The sequence below is a fragment of the Haliaeetus leucocephalus genome, unplaced genomic scaffold, assembly GCF_000737465.1.
Source record: "Haliaeetus leucocephalus isolate CR32 unplaced genomic scaffold, Haliaeetus_leucocephalus-4.0 Scaffold395, whole genome shotgun sequence".
NCBI classification, from domain to species: Eukaryota; Metazoa; Chordata; class Aves; order Accipitriformes; family Accipitridae; genus Haliaeetus; species Haliaeetus leucocephalus.
Window position 1 is genome coordinate 4,427,497 of NW_010972831.1, and position 14,276 is coordinate 4,441,772.

The 14,276-nt window shown below is 52.1% G+C and overlaps 1 protein-coding gene across 3 annotated transcripts in view; it reads right to left on the reverse strand.

The window, feature by feature from the left end:
- Nucleotides 1-3,856: 3,856 nt before the first annotated feature.
- The window catches only part of SSH2 (slingshot protein phosphatase 2), a 53,852-nt gene continuing 43,432 nt past the window's right edge, over nt 3,857-14,276 (reverse strand). For all 3 annotated transcript variants that reach the window (XM_010573679.1, XM_010573678.1, XM_010573680.1), the window contains 3 exons: nt 13,377-13,577; nt 8,219-9,065; nt 3,857-6,924 (listed from right to left, as the gene is read on the reverse strand). In XM_010573679.1, coding sequence (XP_010571981.1) covers nt 4,939-6,924; nt 8,219-9,065; nt 13,377-13,577 — 3,034 coding nt within the window. In that variant the 3' untranslated portion in view covers nt 3,857-4,938. The remainder of the gene's footprint in view (nt 6,925-8,218; nt 9,066-13,376; nt 13,578-14,276) is intronic.

Sequence of the window (14,276 nt, forward strand, 5' to 3'; positions counted from 1 at the left end):
GCGCTTGGATTTGGCTCGGCTCCTTGGCCGGCCGTGGTGGGTCTGGTCCAGGGTCCCCGCTAAAACGTCGCATCCTGCTTTGCGCTTAAACCCCATGACTCTCCCTACAGCTCCTCTACCTGCAGCAGTGCAGCCAGGCCACCCACAGCATCCCAAAACTTTTACATTCACAATCCCCGGCATCTTGCCTGCAATCTCAGCAGGACCTGGAAGAGCATCTTGCTTGGGAGCACAGCTCCTTGGCCCCTGCACAGATCACTTGGGACAGGATGGGTCCATCTATGCTTCTGGCAGCAGACACAAATGAACAACCCCGCTGTGGCTCCCCAGATCCCCGGTGCCACCCTGTGCTCTGACAGCAGCGCGGATCACTCATCATCCCCAGCTCCAATCCCAAATAGGAGGCAGCACGCCTGTGTCATCTTCAAAATAAAACTTTATTCATTCGGTAACAAGAACATTGAATCTGCACATCAGTGCACAAGTTCACATTTAAAAACAGCTGAGCACATCAGTTCATAAAGTCTTTAGGGGGAAAGGGGACGATCCCAGCCACCAAGGAAGATCCAGGAGGGGCGGACAGAAGCGCTCCCCTCCCTGGTTTGCAACTCCACCACCACCCGCCCCCAAGGGCTCGTGCTCCAGCACACGGTGTGGCTGGACTGCCCGACCCCGGAGCGATCCCTACAAACCAGTGCACGGACATCACATCTCCGTAAAGGAAAAGAAAAGGCACTGGCACCTGCTTTTGTGCCAACAGAGATGTCTGCAGCACGGGCGGGCTGTTAGCACCTCTGGCAACGCTACCGGAGGGCAACCGAGAGCCCTCTGCCCAGCCCGGACCCCTCCTGTGCCAGGCCAGCGCCTGCCTCTGCCCCACGCCAGCAAGGGCTCCGGGGGTCCCTCCCTTAGGGAGAAGCATGGGGGTTTGCATGGAGCTAGGACCAGATTAAGGCAGGACACACCGTGATGGGAGCAGGGGACCTGCGGTGGGTATGGCTTCCTCCTGCCACCGGGCTGGGAGAGCTGCGGGGCTCTCTGAGCCCCCGGGCAGATGCAGCGCCCCGGTGCCCACACCGATTCCCAGCGGCTCGCTCCTCCCAGGAGGTCCCCAGCAGCAGCCGGAGCTGGGGTGGGTTACCTTCCACCAGGCCTTTGCTGGTAGAGGGACAGGGAGCTAATCCCTGTCCCCTTTGACACCCAAGCGAGCCATAAACAGCGTCACCTCCTGACCCCCCTGCCACCCGCTGGGACCGTACCCCCGGGAAAGGGCCGAAAGGGGAGAGATTTGTACATGTCACAACTTCTCAAGCAGACCGGACACACGCACACACGCACACACACCATCGAGTGCAACAGAACGCAGTGTAAAAACCAGTTTCACGCACACGCTATCCGTTTGTGCAAGGCTCACACATTACAGTACAGCCGGAGATGGGGCGGGCAAGGGGGGAGGTGATGGCTGAGATATTGTACAGGAGTCAATGTAAACAATAAAGCGTCCTCCAAGAGGGCTTTGCAAGAGACCAAAAGAACAGTTGCTTTGTACAAAAATGCCCTTAAAACAACAGGTTTCGCCTAAACTCCCCCCATCAGCAAGGCTTGTCAGCTGCCATGCGCTCTGGAGGTGCCGCTCCTTCCCGTCCGGGGAAGATGCTGCTCCCCGTGGTGCTCAGCGGGTCACAAGAAGCTCTCGTGGGGTGGCCACGGGGACCAGGAGTGAGCCACCACCCACCCACGAGTCACCAGCATGGGGAAGGGACAACCGTCTCCAGGCAGAGACCTCCGATGTCAGGGGCTTGGTGGCTTCGTTGCCCAGACACTGGCCGGGGAGGAGCCAGGACCCCCCCGAGAGCTGCACACGACATGCCCCTCCAGCCCGTTCCCCTTTCTGCCATCCAGGTCAGAGCCTCCAGACCTCCAAGGCCTTCATAACTCTGTAAGAAAACCACCTTCCCTGGCTCCCTCCATCTGTCCACATGCTTCCCAGAGAAAAACCACAGTTGTGCTGGGCCGGAGCTGAGGACAAGGGGACAGCGAAGCACCTCCCTGCGAGGGCCTTTGCCCCTTTGCTGCTCTCTCCAGCTGAAGCACCCAGACAGCAGCAGAGTACTGGAAGGAAGCAGCAATTCTGGTCTGCATGGAAGAGCCTTCCTACAGGGCACTTCTCCTGAGTTGAAGCTGGGCAAAGAAACCCAATCCCCATCCTGCTCCTCCTCTCTTTCTCAAGGGAACAAATTATACAAGGGGCTTTCCCCTCCCAGGCAGATCTTTGTCACCAGGACATGCTGCCAGCCAAGCATGGTCCCTCCACCACAGGGCAGGCTTGGTGGCACCCCATCCCTTCTGTCCACAGAGGGGCAGGCAGATATGTCCTTGGGGCCAGGAACGGTAGGCAGCAGGGGCTGGTAAGGTTTGTGGGGGAGGCAAGGACTGAAATTGCCCTTCACAAGATGACATGAGCCACTTGGCCTTTCTACACTGGCTGCCCAGCTCCGAAGCCAGCTGGAGTGGGCTAGGAGAAGCCAAATATCTTTCAGCGTCCCAAAAAAGTATCTGGCCTCCTGGGCCAGGGACTTGCTTGACTTCTAGCGACTGAAATGGCCTGGGATGATGTGCTATTTGACCCAAGACAGGGCCCTGCTGGGCTACTTCGGGCTGCGCTCCAGCGTGCAGCTAGCACGGGTGACAACCCCCCTCTAGCAGAGCTCAGGCTCCTCGGAAAGGAGGGATGAAGCACACGTTGCTGCTGGAGAAGGACAGACACACCGACGGCCCCATGCCCGGGCTGCGGGCACGCAAGCTGCAAGTACGGGCTCTGCAAGGCAGCGCGGGAAGATCCCTGGAATCTATAGGAGGACAGCGAGGCGGGATTCCTCCCCAGGCTCGCGTTACCTTGCAAACTGCTAAGCTAACCTCTGCTGCTGGCTGTGGGCAAGCTGGGGGGTTAGGGACACCCCTTCCCCAGGGCAGACGCCCGCTGCTTCCCAATACTCCACAGCGCTCCGGTGCTGTGCGCTCCTCTCCGGCTCAAGATGAGCTTGTCCCATCGGAGCCCACAAGGCTCCACAGCATCAGTGCTGCTTTCTAAGCATGGCCTTGTCTACTGCTCCTCCCAGCCCCGTGTCCTGTGTCCTCTCCATGCTGGGCTTTCAGCAGCTGGAGCCATTCTGCATCTTCTCTCTGCTTCGCTCCTCCCCAGAGGGCAGGTCTGGGCCAGAGCCAAGCACCAGCTCAGACGTGCTCTTCTGCCACAGGACTGCAGACGGGACCCAGAGCTCGCCTGCCACGGCCAAGTGCCTTTCTCTCCACTCCTACAGCACACATACAATTTGCTGATATGCACGGCTGGAAAAGAGGAGCTTTGATTTAGCCGAACTGCTCGGGAACCAGAAAATAATTTGCTGAAATTTAGAGCAGACCCTTCAAATGCAGGTTCTCTGGGGAAGTAAGAACCTGCAGAATGGCTCAGAGCGGCTGACGGCTTTCCACGTCTGACTGGCACTTCTGAAATCCAGCTTCATGCGGGAAGGAAACGGGCAGATAGGCAGTCCTCCTCCCACAGTGGGGTAACAGGGCTTTCACGCAGGACTGGAGAAGGGACACATTTGGCAAAGGCTGGCATCGAGGCTCACTTTTAGAAAGGGAAGACAGCTTACGATGTCAAATCCACTCCCATTTCTGTGCAGATTACAATGAACAGCACTGAGTTTGAGTAAGGTGGTTTTGTTTTCCAGTTTACAGAATGCAGTCTTGCCCCTTTTTTTTTAAAAAAAAAAAGTAGGAACAAAGAAAAAAAAATCTATATAAATACCATATATACAATTTAGGGGGAAAAAAAAAAAAAAGAAAAAAGGAAAAAACTTCCAGAAAAGATCTTCCCTCCGGGCCGAGTGTTAGGAGTGACAGCAGTGTGGACAAAGCTTTGCATTCAGTAGGGGCAATACATCGTGTAACAATTATAACAGCCTCTAGGTTTGTGAGCGACCAGAAGTGCCTGTGAGCATCGCAGAGGGGAGAGGAAAACTCAGGCAGCACGAGACAAGAACAGCTTTCGGGTGGAGGGGAGGCAGCAGGAGGGTAGAGGACAGATGATATGGCCATGAACTTGGATAGGCCCACAGCAGTATTCAAGTAATGGGAGGGTTAAAACCCTGACGAGGCGTTTGTTTTAAAAGAACACTCTGGCTTTGGGGGCTCTCCTCCTCTCACCCGCTGGTCTGGGGCAGCCGAGGAGAGGTGAGCTTGGCAGCTCGTGGAGGAACTCTGCTCCACCTCACCACAAAATGGGGGGCTCTGCATGACCCCCAGCGGGAGGCGAGCGCTGATCTCGGTGCCAGGCTGCCCGGGGTTTTCAGAGCCCATCCGTCGGGAATATTTACCCCTGTGTGCTCCTTTTGGGGATGCACCAGCTGAACCGAGCCTCGGGAGTTTGTCCTGAAGCAGCTTTGTGAGTGATCTGCCAGCATTGTGGAGTTCCAGTTTGCAGAAAAGAAAGGCCAAACAAAGGGGACCTTGGCACAGCCTTCACATTTATGGGGGCTCTCACCCCAACAACTGCCCAGCACCATTTCAAGGCATGGGGAAAATTCAAGTTAGGAACTAGGATCTGGTTCTAAGCAAAACTCCACCTTGCCAAAGCAAGCCAACATCAATTTTTGCAGGATAAAGGTGTTCTTTTAAAACAAACTAACAAAAAAAAAAAAAAAAAGAACATTTGAGGTTATCTGAGTTAAAAAAATTAAAAAAACCCAAACAGTCCTGCAGTCAGAGTCACACACAGAAGAACCAACCCACACCTACATGCGCCAGGAACAGTAAAATGACAATATATATAAAATTAACCAATAAAGTGCATGTTCCTTATATTACACCTGCCCCTTGCGTGAACGCAACACCACGGGTTCTCGGTAGGAAATCACAGCCGAGGGCTCAGGATCACATAGTATTGTAGAGGGGATTGGTTGTCCGCTTTTTATCATTGGTCTTTTTGAGCCTCCTCAGAGGGTGAGTTCTCCCGTGCTGCTGCCGAGGTGCGACAGCCAGACCTTGAGCTGGAGACAAGGAGTCCAGGACCTGCACCTGGAGCAGCGGAGGACCCTCCTCGGAGCTAGTCCACGTTGGGTCTGCACTGGAAAACAAATTCTGCTGGCTGGAGCCGCACTCTTTGGCGTACTGAGCTAGCGGCCTCTCCACTGGCTTGCTCTGGGCAATGCACTCGGCTGTTCTGAGCTGTTCCACAAAATGCTTAGCGGGCTCAGGGGAGGAAAGGCGATGCTTTCCGCATGCGCTTTCCGAGCCCCTCTCCAAACTCCCCCTGCGAAGGCCTCGACCGAGGGCAACGCAGGTGAGAAGCACCGGGTTGGCATCAGAAGAGGCCGACCGCCTCTCGGATAAGTCGTCCTTGGAGAGGTCCAGGCAGTCCAGTTTGGCCAAGGATGCCGAGCGTTTCATGTGGGAGGGTGTGGTGAGCCCCGCGTGCCGGATCCGAGCCTCTATTTCCTTCGCTCGCTGCTTGACCAGCCCGGGGCTGCTGCTGCGCTCCTCCACGCTGCGGCTGCTGGAGCTGTGGGGGAGGCCGTAACACAGGAAAGAGATGTCCAGAAGGTCCACATTTTCAGCGCCTTGGCTAGTGAAGTCCTCGCCGCTCAGCTGCCTTGAGGTGCCGGCACCCCCCCTGCAGAGAGGCTTGGGACTGTCCCTGAATGGGAGAGTCGCATCTCCCTCAATGCCACATGACGTGACCGGCTCATCGTCCGTACCTGTGCTCTGCTCAGTGACGCCTTCCAGGTGAATTACACAGGGGTAAGAAGAGCGTTCTAGGCTGGCCGAAGGTGTGGAGGTCACCTGGGCAGAGGGAGAAGCAGCACTGAGGTGAACAGGTAACCCACCACCTTCCTCGCTGGGGCTGCCCACAGTGAAGGTAGCCTGCTTGTGTACCGCGTCCTCCGGCAGTGAGAGATTTACCAGTGTCAGAGCTCTGAGACAGGTCGGTGCCTTCTCGGAGCACAACGAAGGGTTCAAGTTTTCATCTAAAGACGGGACGGCCGCAGGCAGCCTGCCCTGCTCACAGCTTGCGTCGGGGCGCTCTGCAGACTTGACCGTGGCAGTGTATTCGACGATTTCAATTCTTTTGGGGACAACAGAGGGCAGGGGTGGCTCCTCCGTCCCATCATATGAGACCAGTGCCCTGTGTTCTTGTGCCGCTCCCTCCTGCCCCGGGCTGGGCTCTGCAGGCAGGGACTCCTGCGCAGGGGAGGCGAGGGGTGCAGGCAAGTGTCTGCCTGCAGACAGCTCTGCCCCAGGAGGCAGCAGCAGCTCCTCAGCACTTGGACCCCGTGCCTTGTCACCCTCCGGAGCCAGCTCCAGGGGCGGCTCCTCGCTTTTCCCCCGCGGCAGGAGCTCGGCAGCAGGAGAATCGTTCCTGGAGTTCTTGCGGGTCTGTAAGATGCAGACCGGGGATGCGTGCTGGTGCTCCTGCTCCTGTCTCAAGCGCTCCTCGAACTCCAGGGTGGCTCGCCGGACGGAACCAGGGCACCACTTGGGCTCAGGATTGATGGAGCCATGAGGCTCTTGCTGCTCACCCCCAGGGCTGCTCTCCTCCACGTCTGATTTACCAGAAGACAGCTGCAAGGAGGGGGCAGCTTCTTGCTCAGCTTGCAGAGGGTCTTTCTCCTTTTCCTGGTGTCCACAGGCTCCTTCGCTCTGTTCCACCCTTTCTGATGCCCAAAGTGCCTCCACTGGCAGGTCGTGCACAGTGTTCCTCTTTGGCGTCTGGGTGAGGTTGGCTGAACCCTCTTTCTGTTGGGCAGCTCCTACTCCCTGGTTGATTGACTCGATCTCTGTGATAATTTCCTTCACAGAAATGGCATTTTCCGAGTGGGATCTCGTGAGATGGCCTGTGCTAGGTAGCTCGGGGACCTCCTGCAACACAGAAAAAGAATAACAACAAAATGGATCAGTTGTGCTGACGTAGAGCAAGTGGCAGCAGCTTAAAGGAAATGGGGGTGCATGTCCCCAAAGGAACAAAAAGTGCACGTGCCAGTGTGTGGGGATACATTACAAGTGCTGTGATCACTAACGTAGAAGCATTAATTGTCTCTGAAATTGCATTTAACATCTTCCAGGCTGGATTTTCACCTAGACTGAGATTTAAGAACTTTTATTTAGTTGCGACTAATTCTAAGGGAAATTTAGCCTTTTTTTTTTTTTAAATAAGGAAAAGTCCAGTTAACAAAAGAAATCCTGATGCTGCTAGAAGTGCAGTTTTGAACTGAAAACATGAAAGATTCTGCTCACGTACAGGAGCGAAAAGAAGTACAGCATAAAGAATGACCGAGCGCTGAAATGCTCTGGTTTCCCGGAGGAAAATGGCCAGAGAGGCTCCCCCATCCGCACAGACACTCTTTCTGCCAAATCACTGGAGAGAGCATTGGCCTATTATATCTGGAAGAGCCTTATTGCCTCACATGGAGATGGAAAAGATTCAAGCAATGCAGCGTGGAATTTAAATAAGAGAGGCTCCCAGAAAACGATGGCCCCGGATATCATCAATCCCTGTGAGAGTCCTGGAGGATAGAAAGCAATTATAAGAGAAAGGTACCTCAATTCAGAGGTTACTAAATTTTGTCAGGAACATCTTTCTATCCAGGAAAGAAGTGAGCCGTGACATCCCCGATCCCACCACCCCAGGCCTGCGCAAGCTCATTTTCTTTCTCCAGCAGTGGAAGCTCTACATCTACCTTGATTTACTATCCCAATGCTGGTGCTTCCCAATCAGGGAAAGGTGTCAGCTTTGTCCCGCTCTTTGGTGGATTTCTCAAGTCAGATAAATATTTGCGCAGGTTTGGGATGCTGGTTGGCCTTAGCTGTTCAGGGTTCAGCTGCATTAGTGGGTCAAGTCCCACCTATCTGCTTTCCTAATGCAAAACTCAAAAATAAGTTTCTCGTGAGAGCAGCACAGCAGGTCAGGTCAAGGTTGCCTCAGCCAGGGCTCTGCCACTGCCAGCAAACAGATGTTTAAGGAAAAAGTGCAGAAAAGGGTGAGTATCTAAAAGTGAAAAGGAAAAGCATCTAGCAATCCCTCCCCAAACGGCTACCCTGTTCAGTGAATGCCGGGACTAGAAAATCCCCTGTCCACAGCAACCTCACAGCAAGAGAACTACCCGCAGATAGGTTTGAGCAGCAGTTCCTAAAACACCGAGCAAGTTATTTTAACCTTTTGTTGTTCTTCATCTGTGGAGGAGTCATCCGATGCCTGAGGAGAGTTTCCAGAGCTGTTCCTTTGAGCATCTGCACCCCCATCTGCAGCAGGCGGCACTTCCAGCACGGGCACCCTCGAGACCCCGTTCCTTCCACTCCCTTGCTCTTCCGTCCTGGAATGGGAGCAGGTGCGTGACCGGCTCTCCTGGGAAAGCTCCACGAATTTCTCCAAAGCACTGAAGAAATCAATCCTGTCTGTACTGAGGTCAGTCACTTCAGGCTGGGGATTCTGTTGGAGACTCTGGGAATTTTGGTTTGGGGATTGGGGAAAGTCTTTTAAGCACGAAGTGAATTCTTCCATGGGAACCAAGTGCACGTTCATATCAAGCTTAAGAGCATCTTTTTCTAGATCGTCCACTGTCAAATCAGGAAACTCTGTTATTTCCAAGGGGTGCTGGAGCTGCATTAAGGCCTCAGAAGCATGGCAGTTATCAGGGGGCACGGAGTCTACACAACAACCTGCCGTACAGCCATTGATATTGTTCAGGTTCAGCTTGTCCTCCATCTGCTCAGCGTGGAAGTCTCGACATGTAAACTCTAGGTGGATCCTTCTCTCCTTCACACACATCTCCTCCTCGATCATGTTCGCATCCTCTGGGAGCTGCTGCTCCCTGTCTAGCTCAGCTGAGTAGATATGAGACATCGGCTGCTGGTTGTCGTTGGTCTTCGCCTCTGAGATCTGGTCGGCCGAGGTGGTGATCTCCTTTTTGTTCAGCTCCAGCCCAGATTTGCAGATGGGCTCATGATGGTCTGAGAGGTCACTGTCTGAGTGCGAGCGCCACAGTTTATTATGCCGCTGTTTGCTGTGGGGAAGAAAAGCAAACGAAAATGTTGAGTAGTGTTTTCACATAGCGGAGCCAGACCCACCTTGTTGTAAGAGGATGCGACCTACATGAAAAACCATGCCAAATACTGGAGTCATTGACCACAACTGCAGCTTCACTTAAACAGTTCAGGGCCAAACCTGCTGCTGGAGAAGTTGATCCAATAACCAGCCACCTTCCAGTAGCTAAATGCCACGGCACCATTCTGCTCCACACACATTCCCCAGCAGTATTTTATCAGTCTACTCAACAAACGCAGTGTTTAATTGACTACAGAATTTGGTCCTTTCTTAGCCAGCAAGTGCTTTTCCATTTGCTAGCAGGTCAGCAATGACCAGAAGAGACAGGGTCCCCTAGTCCCGGATGTGAGTGGATGGCGGACACGGAATGAAATCCGAGTTCCCTTGTGACTCCTTCTTTGAATAGCTTCCGTGATCAATAACTGGGCTCTGGTAACCAAGGGGGTGGGGTGGAGTGAGTGGATGTGGGTATGGGTGTGTGTAAAACACAGAGGACATCCTCAACAGTCAACAAGCAGCCCAAAACAGCACCTGCCTTTCACAGGAAGGAAGCTCAAGAGTTCTCCAGCTCTTGGAAAGCCCCTTTAGGAAGGTCTGAGCAGTCACAAGGCCAAACAACTGCCAGCGGCATTGCACCACCTTCCTTATCTGCACCTGCCAAACAACCCGGCCCATGCCTCCGGGTTTACAGAGAGCAAAGGAGGCAACTTCTCCAAGTGAAACGCGAGGGCCCTGCTGAGTGACCGTGGCCACAGGGCTGTGCTTCCACCGTTTGCCCCTAGGAGGAGAGCAGATACCACTGAAAGGTCCTTGGATCTGCAGTAGACCTTGCAAAACCTCTCCAGTCCCTTGCTAGCGTGAGCAGACGCTCCCAGACACATCCATTGGCTGCAGTAAGTTAATTAACAGATGCTATTGAACTAATTACAACGTACCAGTTTAGCTGTGGGTGCCCAACAGCTAAGGAAAATAATCCATCACACATTTAGCTTTCCAATCCCACAGTCAGCTACAACCTTCCTGTATGACACAGGGCAGAATCGTGTCCTTTCAGAGGAGAGGAAGGTCAAGACTAGAGGCCAAAAGGCATTGCTCTGGGGTGCATGTGCTCTGTCTCTAATGGGTTTTGGAGCAAAGTTTGACACTGGCAGCAGAACCAGGCTTGTCCGTGAGGCAGGTTGTTGCTGAGGCTCTGTATGGGATGCCAAAGTTCCCATGTCTCTGCTCATGTAACCTGGGGAGAAATTGTTGATGTTTTCTGAGGGCACTTCCCACCCTGGCTGCTTCACTGCTCAAATCCAGCACTCTGCTGCACATCTGATTTTGAAAGTCAAAATTACCCTTGTGCATGAACAAACAAAACTTGCCTAGCACAGCCTTGATCTGAGAATCAAAACAGATGTCAACAACCACTGGGAGAGGTGTGTTAACTTTTAATCTCACACTTCCTCCAGTCTTACAATCTGCGAGAGGTGCTAAAAACAGGGTCAGAGAACAGCAGCCCACCCACGTCCCTTCCTAGAACCCACAGCCACCTCTTGACCTTCCTGGGTAGCGTTCCCAGCACCAGGGAGAACAGCCCACAGCACCCCAGACGTTCGGTGTGCTAGGCATGGGACAAGGTCTGGGGGCAGCACCAGGGCTGGCCAGCTTGTGTCCACACCAGCCCTGGACCAGGAGACCCCCACACCTTCCACCACACTCCAGCCAGCTCTCCAGGCCCTGGTATAAAACTACTGCTGTTGATTCACAAGTTGCACAAGGCATATGGGATCCCAAACTCTGTTTTCCTGTAACTTACCATAACTAATAAAAGAAACAGGGCTGGCTCAGCCTTTCTGTGTCTATCACCAGAGGGAGGGGACAGTTTAACTAACCCCAGGAAATATGACTGTCCCAAAGAGCAAAACATGCTTGTTGTTGTGACTAAAAGCAGGCAGGGGGTTTTCATTTTACAGCTGGAAAACATATCCCAGTTGCTATAACCCCAACACAAAACCGTAACTAGATAGTGCGAGCACATGGCTGCCCTCACATACCTTCCCTCTGAAACCGGAGCAGTCACATGAGCATGAATCTGTTGTTTTTTTGTTTTTGTTTTTTTTACCTGTCCTGGAATACCGCACCAATAAACAAGGCAGCCAGAGGCCAGAGGGCAAAGCTAAATAACACAGACAAGGAAAAAAAAAAAAAAAAAGCAAAAAAAGCAGTTTGGAGCTAAGAGAGGAACTGCATAAAGAGGGACCATTTCTGCAGCACAGAGAGGCCATTCCTTGCTTCAGTGAAGCTTCATTTACTGCAGGCTTTTTAGTTCCCCACACACAGATGTAACGCACTGCTCTTGCATTTTTTAAAGCCTCACAAGTAATCCTGTTCGTGCCATTGTATGGGGACTTGCAGAGTAGGTCAGGAGCCGTGGTGTGCTTGAGTGGGAGGGGAGCCACACACCACGTAAATGATGGCAGCAAGAAAGATTTACCTCCTGAAAAATAAATTACTGGAAGTCAGAGGGGAAAAAAAAAAATATCCCTAACCAAGACGTTTGTACAGGGTGGCTTTGCAGGTGTGCCACCAACTACCAGACTGAGAGATTACCTAAACCAACTGCAGGGCTGAGGGCTTGAAGATGTGATATACCAGCTGCTACCAGCCCAGGGCTCCTCACAGGTGTTCACCAACATGTTGCAAAGGATGTTGGTGTGTTTTTCACATCTGAAAAGCTCCTTTTCCTCCATCCAGTCTACCTCAGTGAGATCCAATTTCCCAGTCTGCTCAGTGCTACATAGCACACCACACTGGTCAGGTCACCTCTAGCTCAGAGTTAAGCACTGACCTTTATTAACTGGTGCCAGCAGCATGTTTGGTGTCACACGAGGCACCAAAGGCAGGTGTGGTGTCTGTCTCAAAGGGTTTCAGTCCAGAAGAGCACAATTTCTTAAAGTATCTATTCCACTGTGATCCATCCTGAGACTCGATACTACCTGGCTGCTTTTTCAAAGAGAAAGAGGGTCATTATGGCAGTCAACATTTGGGGAGCAGGGGCAGAGGACGGCAGGCATGGGAAGAGGTGGAGGACAAAGATCCTGTGGGTGCACCTGACCAGGGAATAAGATGGGAGGAGCCCTCAGGTTGCTAATCTGTGCACAGAGGGAAAGAGGAAACACACTTCAGTGACAGGAGGACCTTACAGCAGGAGTTTGGTGTAAAAACTGGGAATCCAGACCTGGCCCAGAAGCAGAAATAGCCAGACTGCTGGGAGCAGGTGGAAAGCAAAGGGGGAACGGTAAGTCATTAGCACAGAAAAAGGGAAGGGAGGTCTTTGCAAGTGGATAGGACAGAGCCGAAGGGACAAAACCAAGCAGAGGACAGCGGTGAGAAGTTTGCCCTAAAGAGAACACATGTGGGCCTGAGCTGCTGTAAAGAATACCATAAGGCAGGCACCTTTCAACAGTACCAAGAAGCTATGAAATAATTACTTTGGTCAAAACATACTAAGAGCTATCTCCTTTGGCCCGAGGCTCAGCTTGGGTAATTCTGCTTGCTTCAGATCTGCTCCCTAGCAAAGCACACCAGGATCCTAAACAAAACACCGTAATCTGGTGAAACACAGAGTATCACTACCTCCTTCCAGCTGATCACGTGAAGACATTGCTTAACACAGCTTACAAGTGGATTTCTCAGAAACATGCAATACTTATGTCTTTTTGCTAATCAGGTGATAGGCTTGGGATTACAACACACTTGCCCATACCCAGGCCCAGCTCCATACCAGCCTCAGGACTCCATGCAGGAATAAACACCACTGTCGCAATGCACAGGACATCCTGTCCCCTCCCCTAACACCAACACTTACCGAAGGGATCTAAATAAAACCAGACCAGCTGCTGAGGATGGGCATGTTCAACAGCGAGCTGTAAGGCTGCGATGGAGACAAAGCGAGCTCCCTGCCAAGTGATGTTACAAGCAATAGGGACATCGTTTATCTCTGCTGGAGTCTGCATAGTTCTGAATGCTGCATTTGGATGGCAGTTCACAGGATGCTAGTCTCCAAAAAACAGCCATCCTAGAAACCAAACAGCCTCCTAAAAGCTCTCTATTATACCTATTTTCCCAGGCTCAGCTGAGATAACCCATGAAAACAGAGCGCTCTTTCCCAAGACAATCATGAGCTTACATAATGCAGTGATGGAAGTTCTAATTAAAATAATGGAGTCAATCATTTAAGTGTTATGCCTTAGCATGGGTAATCAGGGTCGTTCCTTCCACTCACCTGGCCAGCAGGATCCCTTGGTATTCCTCCAGCTGCCGCATAAAGCTGGGGTTGGGCTTGGTGACGGTGCGCCGTTCCTTCACGTAGTCGTAAGCCCTGTCCAGGTTCCAGCCATACTCCTTCATGGCGTAGGCAATCACCGTGGACGCCGAGCGGCTCACTCCCATCTTGCAGTGCACCAGGCACTTAGAACCATTTTTCCTGAAGCGGAAGAAAGACAGAAGAGGATCATTAAATAGAAAACATAGCCTCTGAGAAGCCTAAGAAAATAGCAACTTCTTTACCACAGTGTTATCAAACACGTTTTCAACACTGTGGCCACAGTTGAAGTCTGGGATGTGATCTGATAATCCAATTTACAAACTGGAGCAAGACACACAAAGAAGTGAAGAACAAGGTCTTAATATTCTTAACAGATTTTGTTACAACAGTTCTTCTGAAGCTTTTATCACAAAGTGGACAAACATCACTTGTTTGCAGAGATTTATGAAGACTGCTAAAGACTAATATGGCATGCTTGAACTCAGCCCAAATGGCCCACTGGTATCAAGCAGTATTCCAAATAAAAAGGGCATCTATCACACAAACGTAGTGTCACAGTTTAGAAACACATCCCTGGAAGATACTGAGCAGTTCAGGGCAGCCTCTAGCACAGAGATGATGTTCTACGGTAAACTTCTGACGGCATATTATTGGGTTTGGCAATTGGCTGTACAAGACCAACATTGCTTCAGTCAGGTGTTTCAACCCCCAGCTAGCTCCCATCCACATCTCTCGAGACACCGGTAGGTGCAAATCCAGCCAAAAGCCCCATGGACCAGCCTGGCAGATTTTTCTTGATAGCACCATTTCTTAGGGCTGTCTATAGGCAGAAAGTTCACTGCTCCCGCTCTGTTTATA